The sequence below is a fragment of the Pogona vitticeps genome, chromosome 15 (genome assembly GCF_051106095.1).
Source record: "Pogona vitticeps strain Pit_001003342236 chromosome 15, PviZW2.1, whole genome shotgun sequence".
NCBI lineage: Eukaryota > Metazoa > Chordata > Lepidosauria > Squamata > Agamidae > Pogona > Pogona vitticeps.
In genome coordinates, this window is record NC_135797.1 from 1,770,879 (window position 1) to 1,797,798 (window position 26,920).

The window sequence follows — 26,920 nt, forward strand, 5'->3', positions numbered from 1 at the left end:
CTTGAGTGCATGTATCTTGGAATGTTTCTTCCCCATCTGAACTTGCAAGTTGTTTTGTCTTTGTCCAGGATCAGGCCAGCTTGGAGGCTGAGAGGCAGAAGATTAACTCTGTGGTGCGAAACCTCCAGCGGGAGCTGCAGGAGAGCAGTGAGGAGACAGCACACTGGAAAGAGATGTTCCAGAGGAACAAAGAAGAGCTGCGAAACACCAAGCAAGAGTAAGACATTCTCTGTCCACCTACAGCGCTTCGGGAAAGCAAATATTTTACTATAACTTGCAAAAATCCCTCCCCTCTCTGCCAGACAGTGGATTCTGACAGTTGTAGTCTAGAAAATTACTCTCCCGTTCCTACTCGCACACTGTGTGAATCAAGCGCTATTCTCATTGTTTCCTCTTCTATTTTGGCTTCTTCTCTCAGTCTATCTTTGGCATTTCCAAGATATTTAATTTGTCCCTCAAATTTCTTCTTTCTTCTGAATGTCTTCTTGTTGCTTATGGGGTTTAGCCTCCATCTGTGTAGCGTGCGTCAGCATGCCTGACTGACTGCAACAGATTCATATCAATTACAATAGATGCAAGTCCTCCACAGTTCAAGACAGCATGATATATCGGATGTTGACAAACAGTTTCTTCATGCAAGTTCTCAAAATTTGACTTATTAACTGAATATGCCTATTCCATCACCCTGATAATGTTTTCCAGTTTTCACAGGGGTTGTCTCTTCACCCTCTCTTGTTTTACTATCTCAACTTGTACTTGCATTTGAACTTAAACATATTGCGATGGATTGCTTACTTGATTTAATTTTCAGGTTCTTCCAATGCAATGATCCTTGTTCATGAGACTCCACAGCTCTAATTCCCATATTACTTCTTTTTGTTGTTTAGTTGTTAAGTCGTGTCCGACTCTTTGTGACCCCATGGACCAGAGCACGCCACGCCGTCCTCTCTTCCGCTGCCTCCTGGAGTTGGGTTAAATTCATGTTGGTCACATCGATGATACTGTCAAACCATCTCATCCTCTGTTGTCCCCTTCTCTTCTTGCCCTCACACATTCCCAACATTAGGGGCTTTTCCAGGGAGTCTTCTCTTCTCATGAGATGGCCAAAATATTGGAGCCTCAGCTTCAGGATCTGTCCTTCCAGTGAGCACTCAGGGTTGATTTCCTTCAAAATGGATACATTTGATCTCCTTGCAGTCCAGGGAACTCTCAAGAGTCTCTTCCAGCACCACAATTCAAAAGTATCAATTCTTTGGAGGTCAGCCTTCTTTATGGTCCAGCTCTCACCTCCATACATCGCTGCTGGAAAAACCATAACTTTGACTATGCAGACCTTTGTCGGCACGGTGATATCTCTGCTTTTTAAGATGCTGTCTAGGTTTGTCATCGCTTTCCTCCCAAGAAGCAGGTGTCTTTTAATTTCATAGCTGCTGTCACCCTCTGCAGTGATCATGGAGCCCAATAAAGTAAAGTCTGTCACGGCCTCCATATCATCTCCTTCTATTTGCCAGGAGGTGATGGGACCAGTAGCCATGATCTTGTTTTTTTTTTTTTTAATGTTCAGCTTCAGACCAATATTTTTGCGCTCTCCTCTTTCACCCTCATTAAGAGGTTCTTTCATTCCTCCTCACTTTCTGCCATTAGAGTGGTATCATCTGCATATCTGAGGTTGTTGATATTTCTTCTGGCAATCTTAATTCCGGTTTGGGATTCATCCAGTCCAACCTTTCGCATGATGTATTCTGCATATGTTAAATATGCAGGGAACACAGTATACAGTACAGCCTTGTTGTACTCCTTTCCCAATTTTGAACCAACCAACTGTTCCATATCCAGTTCTCACTGTTGCTTTCTGTCCCACATATAGATTTCTCAGGAGATAGCTAAGGTGGTCAGGCACTCCAATTTCTTTAAAGACTTGCCATACTTTGCTGTGGTCCACACAGTCAAAGGCTTTTGCGTAGTCAATGAAGCAGAAGTAGATGTTTTTCTGGAGCTCTCTGGCTTTCTCCATAATCCAGGCCTTGTTAGCAATTTGGTCTCTAGTTCCTCTGCCCCTTCAGAATCCAGCTTGTACTTCCGGGAGTTCTCGGTCCACGTACTGCTGAAGCCTACCTTGTAGGATTTTGAGCATAATCTTGCTAGCATGTGAAATGCCCCATATTACTTAGTTCAAAATTTTTGTAGCACTTTACAATAACCTTTGCATTTGTCTCTAGCAACTGTTGATAGCTGCGAAACGAAGACAGGATGAAGTTTGAAATCCAGCCACTGTATATTAAAAACTGTCCTCTTAGAAGCCATCTTTAAAATGTGGTTTAAGATAAAGCTGTACAAAGAACCACGTGCCTGACACCAAGATGTTAGCTGATCTGTTTTCTGGCAAGCAGGAACTTTACAAAGCTCGGAAGTTTCACAAAGGAGGAGTTTAAACGCTTGCAGATCATTTCTACAATATAGAGAAGCAGGCAACCCTCATTTGCAACCTTTATGCATGTGAGAAGTCAGGGACGAGGGTGATAGAGCTGGTACTCTGTAAACTCTAGCAGGAACAAGCAATCACATTTGAAAAATTTACTTTGCATGGTGCAGAGTAGAAAGTGTTAGCTGACTGTGAAATCCAACAGCAGAAAAACTCATTTGCAACTCTGTGGTGGGTTTAAAGGTAAAAGGTAAGAGTTCCCCTTGACATTTAGTCCAGTCGTGTCCGACTCTAGGGCATGGTGCTCATCCCTGTCTTCAAGCTGTAGAGCTAGCATTTTTCTGTAGGCAGTTTCCGTGGTCACATGGCCAGTGCAATTAGACACGGAACACTGTTACCTTCCCACCGTGGTGGTACCTATTTATCTACTCACATTTACATGCTTTCGAACTGCTAAGTTGGCAGCAGCTGGGACAAGCGATGGGAGCTCACTCCATCGCGTGGATTTGATTTTACGTCTGCTGGTCTTCTCACCTTGCAGCACAGAGGGTTCTGCGATCCCTGTGTGCTGGGTTTAGCAGGAGACAAAACCTCCATTCCATACATAACCTTGACCCCAAAACATGCTTACTGTATCTTTATATGTAAGTTAAATGCAGTACTAGCAGGTAGGGATGAAGATAGTTAGACGTTTAAAGTTTGTATCTTGCTAAACATTTAAACTAGCCTTGCTTTGCAAATGCTACAGGCAGACCTTGGAAACCATGCTGGGACAGAGCTCAACAAACACATTAGGCTGGCTGCTAGGGGGGTGGAGCTGGGAAAGGGCATCATTAAGTTTTACTTATATTCTGCTACTTCTTATCCCAGTTGCCACAAAAGCAAATCATGCTCTTACAGCAGCAGGTCAAAAATCCACTGCTTGAATATATTTTAATCACAATTTCCTTGACTTTCCCTGACTTCAGACCAGTTTCCCTGACTTTCCCTGACCAATTCCCATTTCTTGGACTTTCCTGAAAGTGGCAACCCTTCAACAGCAGCTTCTCTTTCACCCACCAGAACTAATCTAGTTTTTCCTACACACTCTGAGGTCCCACAACTGAATGACAGATTAATTAACTGCTCTTCCCCCCCCCCATCTCCTCTTTTCTTCCTTTAGGCTGATGCAGGTGAAGGTGGAACGTGAAGATTTTGAAGAAGAACTGAGGGAGATGCGTGAGCGCTTTACTGCAATGAGGCAGGAAGTGGAACAAGCCCGAAGTGGCACTGGAGATGCTGGAGAAGCTAGTACCCTTAGGAAGGTGTGTCCAGCTCTCAGATACGTTCCTTTGCTCAGCTGTGAAAGTGAAGTAGGTTGTATGTGGTGGCTTCAGACATCCTGAACAAGGATAAAGAACCAGTTTGGCTTTGTTTCTTGGAGTATCTTGTTAACTAGTAGTCCTATTCTTCCTGGCAGGAGCTGCGTGAGGCTCGAGAACAGCTGAGGGAGTTGACGTTGGAAAAGCAGACCCAGGATGAGCTGCTCCGTCAGCGGGAGAGGGAGCTGGTTGCATTGAAGGACGCGTTGAAAGATGAGGGGGACAGTCATGACCAAGAGGTGGAAGAGTTGAAGCAGCAATTCCAGCAGGACCTGAAACAGCTCAGGAAGGATTATGAGGACACGTTTAAGGCAAGGATTTGGCAGTCTGGATGTCTTGGAATGTCCCTGATGGACATTTAACTTGCAGAGAGCTATTTTCCAAAATGTCCTGCTCTCAACAGCTTTGCACAGCTCCTGCAGACTCAAGCCTATGGCTTCCTTTGGGGAGTCAGTCTATCTTGCATTTGGTGTTCCTCTTTTCCTGCTGCCTTCCACCTTTTTCCTAGCATTATCTTTTCCAGAGAATCTTGAAAAAGATCATAAGTAGAACCACCTCAGCTTCAGCATTTTTTCCTCGAGAGATAATACAGGTTTGATTTGATCGAGAACCCACTTTTTTGTCTTACTGGCAGTCCAGGGCATCCGCAAAGCTCTCCTTCAGCACATTTTAAAAAAAAATAAAAATTCTTTCCTGTCAGCTGTCTTAAGTGTCCAGCTTTCACACCCATACATGGTGATGGGATATACAAGAATGTGGATGATCTTGGTCTTAGTCTCCAGTGACACATTCTTACACCTTATTTTTTGTAGTTTCTTCATCGCTGCCCTTCCTCGCCTCAGTCTTCTGATTTCTTGACTGTCTCCATTAGAACTGATGACTGAACCAAGGATCAAAGAAATCTCTATTTCAATTTCTTCATTGTTAATATCATTGTTAATATCAAAGCTATGCAGTTCTTCTTTAGTCGTGATTTTTGTCTTCATGTTCAGATACAGTTTTGCTTTGGCACTTTCTTCTTTCACTTTCCCTAATAGTCATTTCATGTAATTGCTGCTTTCTGCCAGTAAGATGGTGTCACCTGTGTATCTTGATGCTTCTTCTACCAATTTTCAGTCCTTCATCTGAATGTAGTCCAGCTTTCCATATGATATGGACCTCTTCGAGGTCTCGTATTCAGAGCACGTTACCATAGTCCCTCGAGACTGAGGGATGCCTACTAACATATTCTTGTTAGAATTTTTGCAGTTTCATTCTCTGTAGCTTAAAACAGTTCCATCAGTCTTCCATCTATCCCTGGTGATTTATTTCTTCCTAATGCTTTCAGAGCACCTTTTATTTCACTTTCTAGAAGTGCAAGTTCTTCATCATAGGCTTCCTCTTCAAAGGAATCTGTTATACTTTTGTCCCTTCTACATAGAACATCCCTGCTTGTCTTTCAACATTCCTCATCTGTCCTTTGCAATTTTAAGTGTTTCCATCAAGGTTTTTCTTTTCTTTTTACTACACAAATTTTCTTTTTGCTTTCTTCCCTGGCAATATCTCTATTGCTCCACAGTTCTTTGGGTTCACAGTCAATTCAGTTTTGTATTTCAAAGTTGTTCTTTATGTGGACTTCATATTTTGGCATCATGATTCTTCTCGTATTCTTTTTCAGCTTTACCCTAATGTTGGCTATTAACAGTTCATAATCAATACCACAACCTCTCCTGGTCTTGTTTTGCCTTGTTTTCTCCATCTCCTGCTTCCGACTGCATAGTTTATTTGGTTATGATATTGATCACGAGGATGTTATGCCCATGTCTATAGTCATCTCTTTGGTTATTTGAACGATGTATTTGCAATAAGAGATTGTTGGCTTCGCAGAACTCTATGAGCCATTCTCTTGCTTCATTTATGTCTCCTAGACCAAATTTTCCAACATTTAGCAAGATACAAAATGTTATGTTTAAAACTTTGAGGACTAGTAACCTGAGGGCTTTAAAAGGCAGGGCTTGTACAGTAGCATAATCCACATGACTTTTTTTCTTTCTTTTCTCTCTTCTTTTTTCTCCCTCTCTCCCATTCACTTTTTCAGGTAAAGGCTGCCTTGGAGAGTGAGAAAGAGGCAACTGAGCAAACAAAAAAAGCTGTAGAGTCCACATTGAGAGAGACGCAAGAAGAGAATGATGACCTCCGACGAAAGATCCTGGGCCTGGAGACACAGCTCAAAGAGTATTGGCACTTTGCTGACAACTGGCAGGGCACAGAGGCAAGGCTGAAGGAAAAAATTGCCAAGCTGGAGGTACTCTATGGCAGAAAAAATACCAGTTCCCCTGATTCTTTTTCACTCATAGGCCTTTTCGTTTTAATACTGTGGCACCAAGTAGATCCTAAATGTTGTTAGATACAGTAGATGAAGGGGGGGGGGACTGGAGACAGAATTTCAGATTCTAGGCCCTGCTGAGAATAAGGCCATTTTGTTTAGTAGTGTTAAGGGGCATTTAGTTCCAGAGACAGTGCAGTTATGCATAGAGATTCCTAGAATATGGGAATTATTCTTCTATGTCTTTGTTTTTATTTTAAATTATTTAAATGTTGTATGTCCATTAATCCAGGCATGCTGAGAAATCTAAATGGCTCCCTGGCCAACATATTCTCTCAACTTATCAAAAATTCATATTATTTTCCTTTTTGTGATGTTGCTATCCCCTCTGTCACTCCCTCAGTGTGAATCAAAGTTAACACTGCCTTCAGGGCATTCTGTTAAACAACATGTAAATGGACACTGTTATAACAACACGATGCTCTGGTAATCATACAAGGCAGCTTTTGGATAACTCAAATACAGAGAAAACAAAATGACAGCAGCAAATTCTGGTACTCAAACTGCCACAGAAGGACTTCAGACACATTTTTAAAATAGACCATACTTGGGTACCATCCAGAAGTGTTGGATTACAACCCCAATCATCAGTAGCCAGTATGCCTTTGAAGGGTGAAAATGTTGGAAGCTGCAGTTTACTTCATCTGGCGAGCACTAGGCTGGAAAAGTTGATATAGAGGGGTGCTCTGTTGGTTTCTAATGGCTAAATCTGAAATAGCTTTTCCTCTTCTTGACACTTCTTTGGTCAACTACTTTCCCTTCAAAAATTCAGAGAAAATGCAAATTACAAAAGAAGCAGAATCTTATTCAGGACAGTGCTTTCTGCTGATCAGCACTTCTGTGTCTTAGCTGGAGGATGACCTAGTAGAAGCATCTTCAGTTCCTTAGCTAGCTATTGTCCTGTTTGGAGTTGCACTTCTCTAATAGTGCTATCATCAGTTTTTTGGTTTCTTGGCAACAATGGATTCTGCAAGAGAAGGTAATAGGATAATCTCTCCTTTAACAGTCTTCCCAGCTAAAGTAAACTTTTGATTAGACTGACAAATAGGCCTTGCATACTTGGCAAAGATTTCTCCAAATTTTGGATCCTAAAATCCTTTGATGATGAGTGAGCAAAATACTTCTTGCTTCTAGGTCAGACCTGGTTCAGAAAGTTTTTAAACCAGATATATAACTCTGGTATCCTGTTAATATTTCCATGCTTATTTGGGGATCTTCAAGGCTAGAAGAATATATCTGATTCTAAATATGAAGACTGACCAGATCCTGAATCATTGGCCTCTTTCTGTGCTTGCATGGTCGAAATGTAGGATACTCAAACTCCAAAATGACAACTTGGTTTGACTGCATTATAAACTGTCTGCTAGGAAGATTGCTGGCATGATCCTTCATAAACAAGGCAGAAGATGTTAATAGTTAATAGTTAATAGGGAAGAGACTTTTCCATCTGTACACTGTAACGCATACTGTAGTGTGTGTATTGTTTTATCTGAAACACAAATAATGACATTTGTCTTGAAGAGCTGTCACAACTTCCTTTGTGACATATATTCTTCTTGTCCTCTGGTTTTGTTTGTGCTCCTAGGCTGAACGTAGGCAGATGGAAGACTCTTTGGGGGATGCTACCGAGCAAGAGCAGGAGTTGCTGCTGACGAAACGATCGCTGGAGAGCCGACTGGAGGAGGCCCAGAGAAGTCTTAGCAAGCTCTCAAGGGAGCATCAGGACCTAAGTACGTTGTATCATGAAGAGGTGAAGCAGAAAGAGCAGCTCAAGAGAGCCAAGAGTGAGCTGGAAGAGGAGAAGCGGCTTCTGGACAAGAGCATTACAAAACTCACAAAAGAGGTAGGCTCTGGGATGGACCCGGATTTATTTCAAACATTTACTTATTTCATTAAATTTATACCCCTTCTTTCCATGATGGAGACTTTAAACCTGCATCTTCCAAGGTTTTAACACTCTCTAAGCCACAGGAAAAGGTACAGGTTCCCCTTGACATTTAGTCCAGTCATGTTCGACTCTAAGACACAGTGCTCATCCCAGTCTCCAAGCCATAGAGTCAGCGTTTGTCCCTAGACAAACGTGGCCAGCGCGACTAGACATGGAACGCCGTTACCTTCCCACCATGGTGGTACCTATTTATCTACTCGCATTCACATGCTTTTGGAGGAAAACCTAATAGGTCTGGATATGGTTCTTCTGGTGTTCTGGTTTGGCCCTCCAAGCTTTCCCAGGTGACATCTTTTGGTGGATTCCTGTGTTTTGTACAGGTTCCTTCCCATCCTAGAAGACTGATACGCCTCTTTTTAAGACACAGCTGCTGGCAGTAACAACTTGAAGGTCCAATCTGCTGGTATTTTTGGTCCTACCTTTTTGCCTTTGGCCCAGCTTGCTACTGGAATGCAAGCTCTCAAACCTTCTTCAAGGCTTGAATTTGGCCCTTGGACTGAAAGGTCAGAATGGGTGACTCGGTCAAGGTCATGCAGTGGGCCTGTGGTGCAGAAAGGAATGCTCAGCATTCAGTTTGGCTTGTACCGCAAGATATACCACTTCATCCCCAACAATCCTTCATTTTCTTTTATGAATTCTTCCTATACAAATCCAATTAAATATAAAAGGTTGATGGTGCCAGAAAGTTTTAAGAACAAAGGAAAATGATAAATATCTCAGGTAACTGAAGAGAGCTTCCTTAGCTATCTTTTGGTCCCTGACATGAAGTAACAGTAGGCTGTCTTCCTTGAAGCACAACCACTGATGGGAACTGGGATGCAAAAAAAAAAAAAAAAAAAAAAAAAAAAAAAAAAAAAAAAAAAAGACATGGTTCAAAACTGCCTTGTAATTAATCCAGATTTCCCCTTCTTCTTTAAGCTGGACCAGATGTCCCAAGAGTCCCACAACTCTCTATCCGAATTGCAGTCACAACTGGAGGAGTATAAAGAGAGATCCCGCAGGGAGATCACAGACTCTCAAAAACAGGCGAAAGATCGAAATGCTGAAGTGGAGAAGATGCAGTATAATTTGGGAAGGCTGCAGGATGAGGTAAGGGAGAGAGACAGTGTGTCATTCTCTTTCTCAGTTCTATAGCACTTCTGGTTTTTAATCCACAGAGAGACGAATTGGAGAAATAGTAGATAAATAACAACAAATAAATATATGGGATTTTGGAACAAGTGGGCGCTATGAGAGCTTGGACAAGGCCAGACTTAGATGGGCTAGCAGCCTGACACTGTTTATGGTTTGAACGTGTAAAGGGCAACAAGTGGTGAAAAGGATTAAAACATGCTATCTGGAGTTACAGTCTTCCCGCCCCCAAGAAAAGGTTGAGTTTCCAAAATACCATTTCTTAGTCATATTGTGGTAAATGGACAGATGGTATCAGAGTAAACCTTGGATGTCTGGTCCTGAATCCTTCAAGAGGCCTATTCTGCTCATGTAACTGCCTCTGCTTCTTTTCCTCCAAGGTAATGCGGCTCAAGCAGGCCCTCCAGGACAGCCAGGCTGAGCGTGAGAATGCCGTACTGGACAAGGAACTGCTGGCGCAGCGCCTTCACAGCCTGGAACAGGAGATGGAGTCCAAGCGGCGGTCTCAGGATGATCGATCCCGGCAAATCAAGGCACTGGAGGTTCGTGTTTTTCCCCATCCTTTTTTTCTTTCCATCTGGCTTTTCTCACTATACAGATTCCTGAGTGACCTTCGATTTGGGTTCTTTTGGTTTCTTCTTTTGTCTTGGAAGTGCTAAGCAAATAAGATGGCCAATGGCAAAGACCAGCCGAAAACCTGCTGCTATGTAGCCAATCCCCAATGACGTTCAAATGCCCATAATAATAATGGCTTCCATACTTCTTCCAACACTGAATACCAATCAAGAGAATCCTGGTTTTGACTGATGGGATTTGGGTGATTAACTGGTTAGGCGTTAGCAACCTCTGTCTCCACTTCCTGTTTCCAGATAGGTATTTCCTCTGTTCCCAATCAGAGCCAACTCCATGTCTGAAAAATTTATAAGATCAGCAATTTCTTCTGGACTTCTTTGTCAGACCATAAACTGGTTGTGAGTGTTAGAGGTGTTGCAGTTGCTTTCATATGTCTTATCCCCAGTTTAATTTTCATATTGCCCTGGGACAACAGTACGTTGGCATTGTAAGAACATATTGATGCTATGTCCTCCTTTGATCCTAGAGGGAGTTGCCCTGAGGCCCCACATATTTCCACTGGGCCTGCCATTTTTTGCTTCAGTTTGTACTTAACGATAGGCCCTTTCACTTTCTGATGGTCAGTCCCAAAGGACTGTATGTGATACTTCTCTATTGCGGGACTCCATTTGTATTGAAATGGGCCATTTACAGCTAGAAACACATTTCAGGAGGAAAATATATTGATGAGCAGTCAGGCAACTGTGCAACAGCAATAGCACTTCTCTTGTTGTTTTTGTTTAGTTGTTGTGTCCAACTCTTTGTGACCCCATGGACCAGACCATGCCAGGCCATCCTGTCTTCCACTGCCTCCCGGAGTTGGGTCAAATTCATGTTGGTTGCTTCGGTGACACTGTCCAACCATCTTGTCCTCTGGCGTCCCCTTCTCCTCTTGCCTTCACACTTTCCCAACATCAGGGGCTTTTCCAGGGAGTCTTCTCTTCTCATCAATGGCCAAAGTATTGGAGCCTCAGCTTCAGGATCTGTCCTTCCAGTGAGCACTCAGGGTTGATTTCCTTCAGAATGGATAGGTTTGATCTCCTTGCAGTCCAGGGGATTCTCAAGAATCTCCTCCAGCACCACAATTCAAAAGCATCAATTCTTCGACAGTCAGCCTTCTTTATAGTCCAACTCTCATTTCCATACATCACTACTGGAAAAATCATAGCTTTGACTATGCGAACCTTTGTCGGCAAGGTGATGTCTCTGCTTTTTAAGATGCTGACTAGGTTTGTCATTGCTTTCCTCCCAAGAAGCAGGTGCCTTTTAATTTCATAGCTGCTGTCACCATCTGCAGTGATCATGGAGCCCAATAAAGTAAAGTCTGTCACGGCCTCCATATCATCTCCTTCTATTTGCCAGGAGGTGATGGGACCAGTAGCCATGATCTTGTTTTTTTTTTTTTTTAATGTTCAGGTTCAGACCAATTTTTTGCGCTCTCCTCTTTCACCCTCATTAAGAGGTTCTTTCATTCCTCCTCACTTTCAGCCATCAGAGCATCAGAGTGGTATCATCTGCATATCTGAGGTTGTTGATCTTTCTTCCGGCAATCTTAATTCCGGCTTGGGATTCGTCCAGTCCTGCCTTTTGCATGATGTATTCTGCATTTAAGTTAAATAAGCAGGGAGACAATATACAGCCTTGTCGTACTCCTTTCCCAATTTTGAACCAATCACTTGTTCCATATCCAGTTCTAACTGTTGCTTCCTGTCCCACATATCGATTTCTCAGGAGATAGATAAGGTGGTCAGGTACTCCCATTTCTTTAAAGACTTGCCATAGTTTGTTGGGATTGACACAGTCCAAGGCTTTTGTGTAGTCAATGAAGCAGAAGTAGATGTTTTTCTGGAACTCTCTGGCTTTCTCCATAATCCAGGCCTTGTTAGCAATTTGGTTTCTAGTTCCTCTGCCCCTTCAGAATCCAGCTTGTACTTCTGGGAGTTCTCGGTCTATTTTGAGCATAAGCTTGCTAGCGTGTGAAATGAGTGCAATTATATGGTACTTACGGCATTCTTTGGCACTGCCCTTCTTTGGGACTGGGAAGTAGACTGATCTTTTCCAATCTTCTGGCCATTACTGAGTTTTCCAAACTTGCTGGCATATTGAGTGTAGCGCCTTAACAGCATCATCTTTTAAGACTGTAAATAGTTCAACTGGAATGCGATCCCCTCCACTGGGCTTGATGTTAGTCAGGCTTTCTAAGGCCCACTTGACTTCACTCTCCAGGATGTCTGGCTCAAGGTCAGCAACCACAGTATCTGGTTTGTCCGGGACATCCACATCTTTCTGGTATAATTCCTCTATGTATTCTTGCCACCTCTTCTTGATGTCTTCTGCTTCTGTTAGGTCCCTACCATTTTTGTCCTTTATCATGTCCATCTTTGCACAAAATGTTGCTTTAACACCTACAATTTTCTTGAACAGATCTGTTTTTTCCCTTTCTATTCCTTTCCTCTGTATCTTTGCACTGTTCATTTAAGAAGGCCTTCTTGTCTCTCCTCAATATTCTTTGGAAGTCTGCATTCCATTTTCTGTAACTTTCCCTATTTCATGGTTGTTTTGTGTTTTTCGGGCTCTTTGGCCGTGTTCTGAAGATTGTTCTTCCGAACGTTTCGCCAGTCTCTGTGGCTGGCATCTTCAGAGGGCAGGGGTCAGAACTCTCTCTGTGCTCTGGTGCAGTTTGTTTGGAGAGCAGACTAAAAAAACCGGAAAAATCTGCAGTAGCTAAACATGCCCTAAAACAAGCTGGATATGAAACTCTATTTCAAAACACAGAAGTACTGGACAAAACTAACACTCATTATGTTAGACTGTACTGGGAAGCCATTGAAATCTACAAACACTAGCACAGCCTCAACAAAAAAGAAAGTTTAAAACTCAACAAAGCCTGGTTCCCAGCACTGAAAAATACAGCCTGCAAAAGGTAGACATACTCTACCCAGCCACAAGTACCAGTGATCACTGCACAGAAAAGACCAGCTAACGACACCCATCAATCACAATGACAAATAATCTCTCCTCCTTACCACAACAATACACCCACAACAAAAAACACCCTGATCACCATAATCATCCATCTCCTGAAAAGGACAAAAGCCGATCCCACAGCTATAAATACTCAACTATCCAAACAAACTGCACCAGAGCACAGGCAGAGTTCTGACTCCTGTCCTCTGAAGATGCCAGCCACAGAGACTGGCGAAACGTTCGGAAGAACGACCTCCAGAACATGGCGAAAGATCCCGAAAGACCCACAACAACCCTCAGATCCTGGCCGTGAAAGCCTTCGAGAATACATTTCCCTATCTCCATTGTATTTTGTTTTCCTTCTCTTCTCTATTTGTAAGGCCTCGTTGGACAGCCACTTTGCTTTCTTGCATTTCCTTTTCTTTGGGATGGTTTTTGTTGCTGCCTCCCGTACAGTGATATGATCCTCCATCCATAGTTCTTCAGGCACTCTGTCCACCAAAGTGAGTTCCTTAAATCTGTTTTCATAACGGATTTGGTTTAGATTATACATGACTCACCCAGTAGTTTTTCCTACTTTCGTCCAGACTTGTCTTATTCTCTTAAACGATAGAGAAAGGGAAAGAAAGGTGAAGGGAAGGTCTTGAGACCCACGGCTAACGTATATCCTACTGTACATAGCTGGATAGAGTACTCAGCATACTCTTGAAAATTTCAGAATAGAAAATGTAGTGCTAAAGCAAGCTGGGACTACCATTAACAAGTGAATGCTTGTCTCGTGGTAAAAAAGAGAAGGGTTCTTGCAGTCATTGACTTAAGAGCAGGCAAAGTCCCATTTGTGTCTTTGTGGTCAATTTCTGCAGCCATCCTTGCAGCAGTACACAGAATTGGCAAAAAAAACCTCTCTCCAACAGCAGGGGGCAGCGTTGTTTTTCATTAACTCCCTACTGTATTCTTGTGTTGCTTTGGTTATATGAAAGGATCATTATGGTAAAGGGAGGTAATATATTTCCTTCCTGTACTCTTCTCACCGAAAAACATCCTAATTTGCTTTTGCCATCCTTTGGGTACTGCAAATCCTGTTTTCATATACTGATATCTTACAAGGATTTCTTTTATCTCCCAAGCAGTGATATATGTATTTTAATTATTCTTTTTTTGCAGAGATTTTTGGGTTCTGTTCTGTTTCTTTGGCAGAAATAGGAAACACATTGACCTCTAGTATGTTTGGACTATAATGCCCAGAGTCCCTGACCAGTCACCATGCTAGCTGGTGCTGAGACAGGTATAGCTTAAAGCATTTTAAGGCAGCAGGTTGCCTATCCTTGTGGGCCCCTTTAGCAGTCAAATTATCTGCTCGTGGGAGCCTCTGGTGGCTACATATATCACAAAAATTGTAACTAGGGAACACAGATCCATCTCTAGTTTTGAGAAGTTTTTGAGAAGATTCTTTGACCTATTTAAAAGGTTCATTGCCCATCTTGGAAAGTGCCAAGATCCATAATTTCCCTTTTTCTGCCAGGGAAACAAAGGACACCAGGCAAGGGCTGAAACCGCAAAAATGGCCCAGTGGAGGGTTAGGGTGTGGATGCACTTTGCCCGACTCTGGTTTATTGTCCTACATAATCCTGCAACTTTTCTACAGCTAGTATAAGACAATGACTTCTTGCTGTTTTCTAATTCAGTTACTTGGAAGGACAGGGTGTAAAAGCATCTGATAAACTTGCTGATGACATTACAGGACAAATCAAAGCGCCTTGAAGTGGAGCTTGAAGAGGAAAGGAACACTGTAGAGCTGTTGACGGAGAGGATCAACCGAACAAGAGACCAGGTCAGTAGCTGAAGTCTTTTTTACCACTTGCAGAATCACAGAGGGTGGACAGAGAAACTGCTGTTTCAACTGATATCTGTACTGGCCTGAAGTGTCTTCTGACAGAAGTCATCTGGGTACCACATGGAAGTGGATGAGCAGTGAATGAGGCATGGGGGTGTCCTTAATGCCTGTTGGCAGATGGCTATCAGACACTACAAAGGCCTTCGGTTCACTTCCTAGCCCCAGTGTCTTTTAATATATAAAAGAAATATATATGCATAGATGGACATTCAGCTTTACAATATAGCTTGCAGCAGATTATATGACTTTCTGGTTTGCATCTGATTTGCAACTAGGAAAAAAATGCTGAGATGGCGTAGGGACTTTTGTCAATTGGCTCTGTTTGTGCAAAATAGGTACTGGCATCCTCTCCAGATCACACCTTGTAGAATTTGCAGGTGTTAGCAAGGGTCACAGAGATGTGTGCTTTCCTATGGCTTTTAAGGATTGACCTTGACTCTCCACAAAACCCATCAATAACTATATTTAGCTTCCTCTTGCAAAGCCATATTAGTTCCCTGGGAAGAACTCCTGCATCACTGTCATTATGTCCAAAGTTGTCTTCCTTCAGGAGGTGTTATAACGGTCCTATACATTTTTAAAAGCACTACATAAACATACAAGCTGGAATCCAACTGCTGACTTCCATTAAATCAGTAGAATTTAGGCACGGTATAAAATATTGTGACAAAGGTCCGCATAGTCAAAGCTATGGTTTTTCCAGTAGTGATGTATGGAAGTAAGAGCTGGACCATAAAGAAGGCTGACTGCCGAAGAATTGATGCTTTTGAATTGTGGTGCTGAAGGAGACTCTTGAGAGTCCCCTGGACTGCAAGGAGTTCAAACATATCCATTCTGAAGGAAATCAACCCTGAGTGCTCCCTGGAAGCACAGATCCTGAAGCTGAGGCTCCAATACTTTGGCCATTGATAGAAGAGAAGACTCCCTGGAAAAGCCCCTGATGTTGGGAAAGTGTGAAGGCAAGAGGAGAAGGGGACACCAGAGGACGAGATGGTTGGACAGGGTCATCGAAGCTACCAACATGAATTTGACCCGACTTCGGGAGGCAGTGAAGGACAGGAGGGCCTGGTGTGATCTGGTCCATAGGGGTCACGAAGAGTCGGACATGACTAACAACTAAACAACAATAAAGTATTATATTAAAAACCATGTTAAGCAAACCCTCATAGACAGATGAAATTTAGCCTTAAGTATTAGGAACTGGGTGGATATCATCAGGTTTTTGTGTCCTGCTTGCAAGATTTATAGGGATCTTGTTCAGTCGTGGCCTGTGGGATGATGGTTAGGCTCATGTTTACATTCACTCTCTTTCCCTTCAGATTGACCAACTGCGGGCTGAGCTGTTACAAGAGCGTTCTGTTCGCCAGGACTTGGAATGCGATAAAATCTCACTGGAAAGACAGGTAATGCTGCAGTACTTTTGATCAGGTGTCTTTTGCTGCATCAGAAATCCCGAGAGTCTGCTAGAACATTCCTGATTTCTGTGATTTGTCACTACCCATTAGCAGTGCTAATGCTAAATGGAGGCTGATAAGCAAGTTGGTTTCCAGAGTTATGTTAAAAATATATGGGGAATTCATATTTTCATCTTCATATCTGATCATATTTTATGCCAAAATCTTTTATTTTCAATCCCAAAATGAATAGAATTTGTTCAGCAGTCATCTGATATATGACTAACAGGTTCTTTGTGATCAACAAATGGGGACTTGGTTTAGAGTTGTTTTGTTGCACATCTCTTAAGGAGTATGGAAACTTCCACATAATCTGCATACCCAATGGGAAAATTTAAATCTTTAGGGCTAAGCAATTTGGTGCTCTTTATATGTTTAGCACTCCAATCCTCCTGAGACTTATTTGACCTAACCCTTGCTCAGATATTGTAGGAGTCACAATCCAAAGTATTAGGAGGGTGCTGGATCGCCTGTCTTTGGTGTTTTCTGCATTGGTTCCACTGAAGCTCCCTCCATGGTGTTGCTCAAAGATTCTTTCATTTTGCCTCTGTGCAGAGTTGACATCAACAGAAGCTTGTACTGAGCTCTCCCACGATGCATCTTTACTATCTGTTCCTATAGTCTTTAGCTTATCTCAGTCCATGCTCAAAAAGCAGTTGCCAGAAGCTCATTTGCTGTTCCTACTGGGAAGGAAAGGATTCAGGAAAGTAGTTCCAGTTTCAAGTCCCAGTCTTTTCTTTATCCAAAAAGGCACATATTTTCAAAATGGCAAGAGTCTGTTCAGCTAAAAACGGTTGTAGTGTAGCATAAATGTTTTCTACAGTAAATGTGTTGGCCTCTGTGGTGGCAAAAAATATATATATATATCACGTGTTCTATTTCCTAATAAATTAGATTATGGCTAAAGCCATCAGTTCTGTATGAGGTTCTTCCTCTGGTGAGTTAGCCAGTCCATGCCTGCTTCACAAAGCTGTGCATTTAGCACCTGCCACTCTTCTCTTATAGCCACGTCTGAACATTCTGTGACCTCATGCAGCGGTCCCACCAATGGCTGCATATGAGTCAAATAACCAGCTGCAAGCAATGGCTATATTTTCAGCTTATAATGGTAGGGCAGGACTAGAAACATAAAGGAAACCCTGATTTGACTCAATTCTAAATAATATCTTCAGATGGAATTTTTTTTAAGGGAGTGGTGGTGGGAAACACACGGGAAGAAGATAGCTGTTGTCAGCAAATTGAGAAGCATTTGGATTAGGAAGGAGACATACATGGAGTTAATTAACTGGCTGGAGATTAAGATGGCTTAGTCTAAAAGGGTGGGAAAACAAAAGTGAGTCTTGTGTCTCCATATTGTCCCATCCAACAGCCAGGTTTTTTGAAGGCAAGAAAAAGGAAAGCAGTGGCTTAGGCTTCGTGGTGGAGGGGAGCAAGCCTGCATCAGTCTTTCTATGACCAAGTTAGGGAAAATGTCTAAATGTTGCCAAACAAGTGGAATGGGGGTCAAAGTCCAACATACCCTGCGTATCTGTTCATTGCGAACACTCTAGGGTTGGCAACTGACAGCAAAAACAGCAAGTTAATGGAGTAAAATCATCCAAGCAACAAACACCATTTCAGAACTTTCCTCCTGCTGTGTTCCAGACCTGTTGTAATTTCTTAAGACTTCCTAAGGCTTTCTTGGTCTCACATGCATATGCACATGCATACTTGTAAGAACTTCTTTCTGCTTTTGGAGGTAGGACTGCAAAACTGGTTTTGTCCTTTAGGATGACTCACTGCCAGGGCTGCTCCTGTATGCCTCTGCAGTTTCCTGCCTTTCTTCCTGGGTTTTGTTTTGTTTGCAAATGGATTATTGTGATACACATCCAAGACAGAGTTCTGAAGAGCTTACCTGGCAACAAGTAAGGGGTGAAATGTATCCTGGCCTTACTTTCCAAGTTGCCAAGATCCTTATGATTTGTGCATGCAGATCAAAAGAAGAATATCCTGTTTGCTGCTTGACACATTTCTTTGGCTCTCTTTAATGGCTCCTGTGAGAGAAGGGGTATGTGGCACAGCCAAAAGGCAATGGCTGCAGCTCCCTGATGAGGTAGAGGGACTACATATGGCATCGGCTAAAGTGGTGACCTCATGATGATATATGACAAGCTTAATCCACCTTGTTCTAAGGAGGCGTCCAGTAGGCAGTAACAAAGAATTTCAAGCAGAGATACAAATGCTGTACACTTTCTCTGAGGGCAAAACTGTGATTAGAAAATGGAATGCCTTAAGTACTGAAAGACATTTCATTGTCACAGCATAAATATTCCACAGCTGCCAGAGTTTGCTTTACTGTACTCTGTTAACTCCATTCACAGGCACGATTGTTGCATTGCAGAAGTCTGTCTGAATCTCTTTTCTGGGACACTAATGAGTTTCAAGGCACGTGGTGGCACTGCAGGTTAAACCACAGAAGCCTCATGCTGCAAGGTCAGAAGACCAGCAGTTGTAAGATCGAATCCACACAAGAGTGAGCTCCCGTCGCTTGTCCCAGCTCTTGCCAACCTAGCAGTTTGAAAGCATGCAAATGCAAGTAGATAAATAGGTACCAATGGACTGTTATGATACATATCTGAGGCAATGGCGTTCCATGTCTAGTCGCATTGGCCACATGACCACAGAAACTGTCTACCGACAAACGCTAGCTCTACGACTTGGAGACGGGGATGAGCACCGCACCCTTGAGTCGGACAAAACTGGACTAAATGTCAAGGGGAACCTTTACCTTTACCTAATGGGTTTCAAGCTCCTAGCAAGAAGGCCATTTATAATACATAGATTGGACCTTGGCTGAAAATAACGTCCATATGGGACGAGGCAGGCTGAGAAAAGCAAGGCTGAATGGATCTATCTGCTCCAAAAGAGGTTTTAGGTTTCAGCAGATGCTGGGGCTAAAATAAGCAGAAGCACAGCCATGTGAGCACAACTATGAAGAAGTTACATCCTGTCCCATAACATATTGCATTAAGGCTGAAGTCCTCTGCCTGCTACTCTTGTAGTAAGCCCCACTGAATACTGCTGGGCTTCTAAATACATGTAGATGGTTGAACACTTGATTCTGTCTTCTGGATCTTTGCTAGAGAGCAAAATGGGCAGTAATTATAGATTTGATTGAAATTCATTGTAAAGAGAAGGTCAAGGAACTGTGAAAAATAGCACCTTGTGACAATTGGAACTCTTGATTAGGCCCACCTCTGGCTTCTGAGAGTGTTGCAGCAAGTTAAGACTAGAACCTTTCCATTTTAAAAAACAGAAGCTAAGATTCCGATTGCACTTTGCATCCAGTACAGTACTTATTTGCAACCATAGCACCTTGACAGCCCTATTTCTGCTTCTCAAGCTGGGATCTTTCTAGCTGGTTGGAAGCTAAAGAATCCTGTCACTATGGATAGTCAGTCAACAGAGATGAGTTGAGTTTGGAGGCTTCAGAAAGATATCCAGATAGCTACTTTTGAAAATAGGAGGCTTGACCAGATAGGATTTTAGTCTGATGCAGCAGAGCTTTTCTTGTATCTTTCCATGAATCCCAGTGAAGAGATAGGCACCAGACCAGCTTTTGCACTGAGACCCTTACATTGTCTTTGTAACCCAGGCAGATTTGTGCAGATTTTTTAAAATCCCAATTTGCTGGCAACTTGGGATCTGGAGTGTTCCCAAACTCTGCTTTTGGTTCTTGCGTGAAGTCACCCTTATGCAGGCTTGTACAGGGCACAACTGCACACCACTTGATAAGCAATCTAGGAAACATTTCTAATGACCAAGATTCCTCAAGCTGTTTGTGTTCCCATTGTGTAATTAACCAAGGCAAGACAAAAACCAATGACACTTGGCTTGGATACCAGACAGTTTGGGCACTTGGTAAGCCTTGGTGTGTAGCACCTTTCCTTAGCTCTTTTGGCTTCCTTTCACTTCCACCTCTGCCAATTTTGCCTTTATTTTATATAAAAGTTCCAGTTTTACTTCCCAGGTATAATTTAGCATTTAATACATTAAGTTCCCTTTTTCTTGTGCAGGTACCAACTAGTGCTTCAGTAAGGCTGGCATACTAGATCCTTTCAGACTTTCTGGAGCCTGCCCTTGCTCCAGAAAGGAGATAGTAGCATTCATAGTTCCCATCCCGTTCCTTCACTATTTTTGTAACAATTCTTGAAGGTAGATTAGGCTGGAAAACAACAACTGGCTCAAGGATATCACACTATGAGTTTTGTGGCTGATTCTTTCATTATTTGTATCAGTATTACATTATTTATATAACATACAAATAACATTCAAATTATAATAATTAGATTATTTTTGACCAGATAAGGGCTACATTCAATAGCATTATCTTGGTCATTTACTAGATCTTTTTCAGGACATGCGGTAGGGCATAAACTGCATGCACATGAATTCTACATTGATTAAATTTTTCCATATTCCCAGAAAATGTGTCCTGTATCTTAAGTAACTCTATACTACTTATTCTTTGATCTTCTGACTCCACTTTGAAGTCTATAAAGTGGCTTCCAGATAGTTCAGCCAGAATCTTTTCCTCTTTGGCATTAATCCACTAGGCAAGGTGTTTTAAACCATAGGTTTAACCTAGCCTCTTCTGGCTAAGATTTAGAACTTCAGAGGTATACAGAAAGCTTTCCCTTGATTTCATCCTTCATCCAGGTGGTTGGTGTCCATGAAGTGGACAGGTTTAGTGCTGCATCACCTTATTTTGTTCATTATTTGCTAGCACTTCTCAATGTTCTTCCAGAGAATCAGTGCCAGTCAGATAGATTTTTTTCAATGGGGGTAGGTTTTAATCAGCAAGTAATAATCTGGATGATTCTTTAAGAGTTACATCCACTTGTTTGGCATGTACTGATTTATACCATGTATATTCAGCTATAGAGTAGCATTGGGTCAAAGCAGTTGTTCTTCCTGTTTCTGGGTGTGCATCTCAGTCTGAACCAGCCAATGGCCTAAGTACTTTACTTTTGGCAGAAACTTTGTTTGATATGGAGACAATGTTTTTGTAAATGATGGTTTAATCCAGAGTGATACCCAAATACTTTGGGATAGGGTGAATTTCCAATATCTTGCCATCTCAGCTAACTTGGAGCATTCTCTCTGCTTTTCTGTTCTTTACGTGGAAAGCACACGTGTTTTTGCAGGAATGGGTTCAGCTGGTTGTTTTTAATAATAGAAAGATCTACTGTAGAGATTTGTGGCTGATTTAAACATACATGTAAAAATAAATGCTAGAATTCTAAAGGATCTGGTGGAAGGAGTGTTGAGCTTCCTGCCAAGGCAAATAAATTTGACATTCCTCACTTGGAAACTTCTTTTTCCCATCTGTGGTTCTGTACTACAGCTGCTGCCCAAAACATGTCTGAACAGTGGGAGCCGTTTATAGCAGTCTTGGAACTCTGCACATTTTTTTCTGTCTGTTTTGCTTGGCCACACTTCATTGCAATGGAGACATAATTACTCTTATATAACTTAGTTAATGAAACTTCCTATTGAGAAGCTGATGAGGTTGTGAGGGGGAGATGGATTTTTTCCACCTGGTTTGGAAGATTACATAACACCATGTTGTGTATAATTCTAGTTGTTTTTAACTGCAAGTTGCTGACTCAGTTGAAGTCTGTGGTGAAATGCTTTTAAAACAAGTGTCTAGCCAAGGAAGACCAAGTGAGGGTAGCTAGTGGGCTGAGACAGGCGGGCTGCTTCACTTCAACATTTTTGGGGCTGCATCTTTCCTCAACACCCCACCATCTAATCCAGCGCTGTTCCTTCCATCCAAATACATCTGATGTGCAAAGACTTCATGAAATCACTTGTATAAGAAATGGCTCCAGACTGTAGAAATTCCAGCACTAATCTCCTGTAATGAATGGAGGCCTCCAAGAATGTATGTGTTTGTCAGGCTGCTTCGCTAATTATGTATAGTTTCTGATGACTCAAGACAGCACGTGAAGCTCCAAGCAACAGAAGAGGAGGAAGCAGGGTACAGTACAGTATATGAATGAAATAAATAGCTTAGAAGAAAATGCACTTCCTTCGTTTTTTTATGTGATGTATGCATATGACACAGGAGGCACCATCTTCAAACAGGCATTGGTTCCTTTGTGGGAATAAAAGGGAGAACACTTATTTCCTAATAGAATTATAGAGGAATCATTCTCACCTATTTTAGAAGAGGTAGCCTTTCCTTTGTAGGACAGAAATTAAATACCTCAAGGTAGGAGAAACTACTACGTGGTTTTCTAGTACCTGTATCAAAAATGTAATGGACTGCTTGACAGAATCAATTCAGAAGATATTGTTTTAAAAAATCAATTCAGAAGGTATTTAGCTCAGTTTTAAAAAATAAACATATCTTGCAGTCATCTAGAACCTATTTTGAATGCCAGAGTGAATATGTGAGAAACAGGATTGTTCCAGAGTAAATGTGCTTTGTCTGACACTTGATAATTAGTATTCTAGTTTAAGAGAAGAGGGTGGTGAGCGGTTGAGCTTAGAGATGCATTTCAGTCCCAACACTTTATTGTGAAAATGTTCCTTTTTAACTGTTCCTTCTGGAGCCATGAGAGCAAGTAAAAGCTTAATTTTCTAAGGGAAGCTTGGTTTCTGAAGTTCTTTCTTAAAACCTTCTGGGTCACAAAGATATTCTTCATCAATCATATGCTGTCACTCCCTTCTTTTATTTTCAATCATATTTTAAAAACTTTTCCAGAACAAAGACCTCAAAAGCCGCCTCACAAGCTTTGAAGGGTTCCAGAAGCCAAGTGCCAACATCTCACAACTGGAGTCACACATCCAAGAGCTTCAGGACAAGCTCCAAGCTGAAGAGAGGTAAATATCCTCACCTTCCTCTGGAAGCGAACACCTGGGGTTCTATGTTGCACCAGCTGAAAATCATTCAGCCTCTCTCTAGTTCAATTCGGAACCCTACTATTTTGAGTTCCATCAGTAATCTCCTTTATTTAGGTGCTACTCGAGTTAACAATGTATCTGAAGTTTCTGTGGGTTCATATTATTTTGCCAAGGCCTCAGACCCAAATCTCTGTCAATTTTATTACAGCTGTCGCAGTCCTCTTTCTCTTCCCTTCCCTGACAAGCAAAAACTGGCCCAGGAAGTTGCCAATCTTATGGGCTCCTTTATACTGTGTACTGATGCCATGAGAAACACACCAGTTGAACTAGATAAGCCTTGATGCATGCCCTCCCCTTTTTTCAGAGAGAAGAGTATGCTGGTGTCCTCAAATCGCAAGTTGGAGCGCAAGGTAAAGGAGCTTACCATCCAGATTGATGATGAGAGGCAACATGTCAACGACCAAAAAGACCAGGTGAGTTGGAAAAGGAGCAGAATTATTGGCTTCTTTTCTCCTGCCACATGTAGCAGAGGGAAGTATTAGAGCCAGATCCATAAGAAAATGGCACCAGTAATCTTGGGGAGGTATCTGTTGCATGCTTCAAGCACTCAAGATAGCTCACTGGCTTAGGTCCCTGGCTGAGAGTTCAGTTTCCCACTGTGCCTCCTTGAGTGGGGCTGGACTCAATGGTCCACAGGGTTCCTTCCAGCTCTGCAGTTCAAACATTATTAAAACCCACAAAAAGAAAACTGTGGTTTCAAGAATGGATTGGTGAAATGAATTTGCACAGGGAAGATCCCAGGTTCAGTCCGCGTTAGCTTTTCCAGGCAGGGCTGGGAAAGTCCTGTACTTGAAACTCTGGAGAGCTGCTTTCTGTCAGAATAGCTAATACTGGGCCTGCACTGTCTTCTCTGGCCCCTCCAATTTATGCAGTTTCTTAGGTGGCCTCCTGGAGCCAAAGCGAACAGGAAGCAAACCTTAGCACCTCTTCCCTTTTAATTACATAGTTGAGCTTACGGGTGAAGGCGCTGAAGAGACAAGTGGACGAGGCAGAGGAGGAGATTGAGCGTCTGGAGTCCGCACGGAAAAAGGCCCAACGGGAACTGGAGGAGCAGCATGAGATCAATGAACAGCTGCAGAGCCGTGTCAAGGCCCTGGAGAAGGACCTCTGGTAAGGAGCCAGGGGCTGTTCCCCTTTGTGTACTTAGATGCCCCTTTTCTATATCTGGGGGGGGGGAGGATGCTGACGTACTCTTTGGTGTGTGTGTAACACACTGACCCATCATTTAATGTACAAGTCCTCTGTCCAAGTCACTTAAGAAACTTAACCACTGTTAGTTTTAATGGTGACAGAAAGAAGTCGGAGACCAGAGTAATGAAAGGGTTGCAAGTCCATTAAACAAGCCAAACAGAACATGTTAGACTTAAAGCTGTCCTAAGAGTCTCTCTTTTCTGCAGTAGGTGTGTGAGAGAGAGTAAAGACATTTAGCCCAGTCCTCCAGTCTCCCCCACCCCTCCCCCTCCCAGTTGTTGCGTGAAATTGGTTTCCATAATTCATAACTGGACATACTGGCACGGTTCAGGGTGGAAGCCCAAGACAGCCTGATAGACCTCAGATTGGCAGATTGGATTTGTGGGCAAACTGGATGCCTAGTTTTATGAGCTCTGTTCAAGTGATTGGGAGAGGCCACCGATTCAGAACAGGATCCTGGGCTGATCCAGCAAAGCAGAAGAGTCTGAAGCTGGCAAGTTACTGGCCATGAAAGCTTAATGGAACCCCAGTATGAAGTGGCAGCCAACTAGAGGACTAGCAACAAGTTATAATCCTTACCTTTCGTAACTCCTGGCTGTAGTTGGAAGCAGAGAATGTTCTCACTTACCATGTTGCTAGCAGGATGCAAATTTATGTTTGTTTGCTTTTTCTTTTGATACAGGCGCAAGGCAGCCCGTTCCACTGCTGAATCATCTTTGAAGGATGACCACTTGAGCTCAGATGAAGAGTTTGACAGTGCTTACGGCCCATCTTCCATTGCATCGCTGTTGACAGAGGGGAACCTCCAGACAAGTTCTTGCTAGCACCCTCTGCTTGTGTCTGATGGCAGGGAAAGGAATGGTCTGTCGGCTATCTCTTGAAAGCTCTTTCAAATTAACACACTGAAATCCAGCAAACTGTTGCATCTGTAAACTTCTGGCAAGAAACCAGAAGACAGATGGACCTCCACACCATGCTGTATGCCTGTAGAGAAAACAGACCTCTTTATCAATAGGAAGGAAAGATTTTGATTTTTACTTGCAAAGGAGCAATGGGAGCAGGCCTCTGGGAGGGAGGTTGAGTGTAAAATGAAAGATATATATATATTTAACCTTTCCTCCCACCTAGCTTCCCCTAATCTAATTCTCAGGGTACTGGTGAATGATTAAGAAACAGAATCTTCTGCATCTATTTTTTAACCAAAATTTAATTTTCTTGCTCATGTATATAGGGCTTATGTATGTATGTAGATTGCATGTGTAATGAAATGGATGTGCAATAATGTTAAAGGATAGTCTGGGAAAATGAATGACTATGTCTTGGGGGGACAGCTGGATTCCCCCACTCAGTACATGCATGTTGGCATCTAGTATACAGATGCTCAGGTGGCCTTATCAATTCAGTTGATTGTTGCATTGTTGCCTGTGATGGTGGACATTTGATTCTTCTTGGAGGTGCCTAAAGTAGAAGAGACTGTATGAGATTTTCCAGTTGAGCAACTTTTCTTAATGGCTTGGTTTTTTTCTCTGCCGGATTCTCTAAACTGGCTCCTGCTTTTCCCTTGCAGACATGCCTTCTTTCTTAGGTTTCCCACGAATGTTCTCAGATACATGTCTCTTTTCCCTGAACGTGATTCCTAACCAAATCCTCAGGGGCAAAGACAGCAGTCTGTAATGGAAATTCTTGACCTGGTATTCAGGGCGGCAGGTAGGCATCTGCAGCACTTCACTGTCCTTTGTTTTGATGAAGTGGACAGTGGTTGCATAGTGTAATAATCTGGTCCTCCCTAGATAATGCCAGGCTGTAACTCCCATCATGCAAAACAGCTAGGACTGATGGGAGTCTGAAAAAACTGGAGAGCCCCACTTTGTGAAGTCTGCCTAATGACTGAAAGGAAGAAAGTGTTTCACAGCCAGCAGGAACTAAAACTGCATTGCCAAGATAAATGTTGTACGTTTGCTAGCTTGCAGTCATGAAGCATGCATGCCTTCTTAGCTGTTAATTCTACCACAGAAGCTTCTGTGTTCAATGTGGAAATTTAAAAGAGAAAAGCCAGGCTGTTGGAATAACCAGCTATGCATGCACGTTTGTGTCTGTCGCTATAAATCATGTTCTGTCTTGTTTCTCCATTTCTAATTCCTAAAGCAGTAGTAAAGCAAGGCTCAGAATGAGGTCCCTGCAACTGGGTTGGAGACAGACAGTTGTCAATATGTTCTTCTCATAGACTGTCTCTGTGCACATCTTCTAAAGCTAACTCGTTGCCATGGATTTCAAGGCATGCTCCACTCCAACATACTGACACATGGTTGGATACTTGATGCCAGTAAGTTGCTTCCCATCTGAATGCAAGTGTACTTCCAGGTGTCCTTCATGAGTCTGGAAACACTGTGCAGAGGGAGCTAAAAAATCTGATATAGCCCAGAAAAGAAGGGACAGAAGAAGCTTTAGTAAACCTCACTTAGCATAGAGGCTGCCAGATGACCAAAGACAGAAATTGTTTTGAGTGGGCCTGATATTAAATGTGGACAAGCCTCATACCAAGGCATTTCTCTTGGTTCTTATGAGTGTTAGCATGTTTGGAACAGTTATTAATCTCTCTGTTTTTATCCCCAGTTGTTCTGACA

The 26,920-nt window shown here is 42.4% G+C and overlaps 2 protein-coding genes across 12 annotated transcripts in view; one reads left to right on the plus strand and one right to left on the minus strand.

Moving 5' to 3' along the window:
* The window catches only part of LOC140702826 (uncharacterized), a 72,081-nt gene that overhangs the window by 41,285 nt on the left and 3,876 nt on the right, over positions 1 to 26,920 (minus strand). For 5 of the 8 annotated variants that reach the window (XR_013539416.1, XR_013539417.1, XR_013539418.1 and 2 more), the window contains exon 2: positions 1 to 26,920. This exon is cut by the window's right edge and continues 3,151 nt beyond it. Coding sequence is in view for 2 of the 8 variants with exons in the window: in XM_078382207.1 (XP_078238333.1) it covers positions 1 to 36 (36 nt within the window). In the remaining 6 variants the exon portion in view is untranslated. The other 3 variants (XM_072984178.2, XM_078382207.1, XR_013539420.1) reach the window with 2 other exon arrangements.
* Positions 1 to 26,920, plus strand: part of CGN (cingulin) — a 57,988-nt gene that overhangs the window by 28,897 nt on the left and 2,171 nt on the right. For all 4 annotated transcript variants that reach the window (XM_078382202.1, XM_078382201.1, XM_072984170.2 and 1 more), the window contains 13 exons: positions 69 to 217; positions 3,585 to 3,726; positions 3,882 to 4,094; positions 5,861 to 6,067; positions 7,734 to 7,991; positions 9,015 to 9,185; positions 9,608 to 9,769; positions 14,548 to 14,637; positions 16,020 to 16,103; positions 22,906 to 23,024; positions 23,410 to 23,518; positions 24,052 to 24,215; positions 24,979 to 26,920. The exon at positions 24,979 to 26,920 is cut by the window's right edge and continues 2,171 nt beyond it. In XM_078382202.1, coding sequence (XP_078238328.1) covers positions 69 to 217; positions 3,585 to 3,726; positions 3,882 to 4,094; positions 5,861 to 6,067; positions 7,734 to 7,991; positions 9,015 to 9,185; positions 9,608 to 9,769; positions 14,548 to 14,637; positions 16,020 to 16,103; positions 22,906 to 23,024; positions 23,410 to 23,518; positions 24,052 to 24,215; positions 24,979 to 25,120 — 2,010 coding nt within the window. In that variant the 3' untranslated portion in view covers positions 25,121 to 26,920. The remainder of the gene's footprint in view (positions 1 to 68; positions 218 to 3,584; positions 3,727 to 3,881; positions 4,095 to 5,860; positions 6,068 to 7,733; positions 7,992 to 9,014; positions 9,186 to 9,607; positions 9,770 to 14,547; positions 14,638 to 16,019; positions 16,104 to 22,905; positions 23,025 to 23,409; positions 23,519 to 24,051; positions 24,216 to 24,978) is intronic.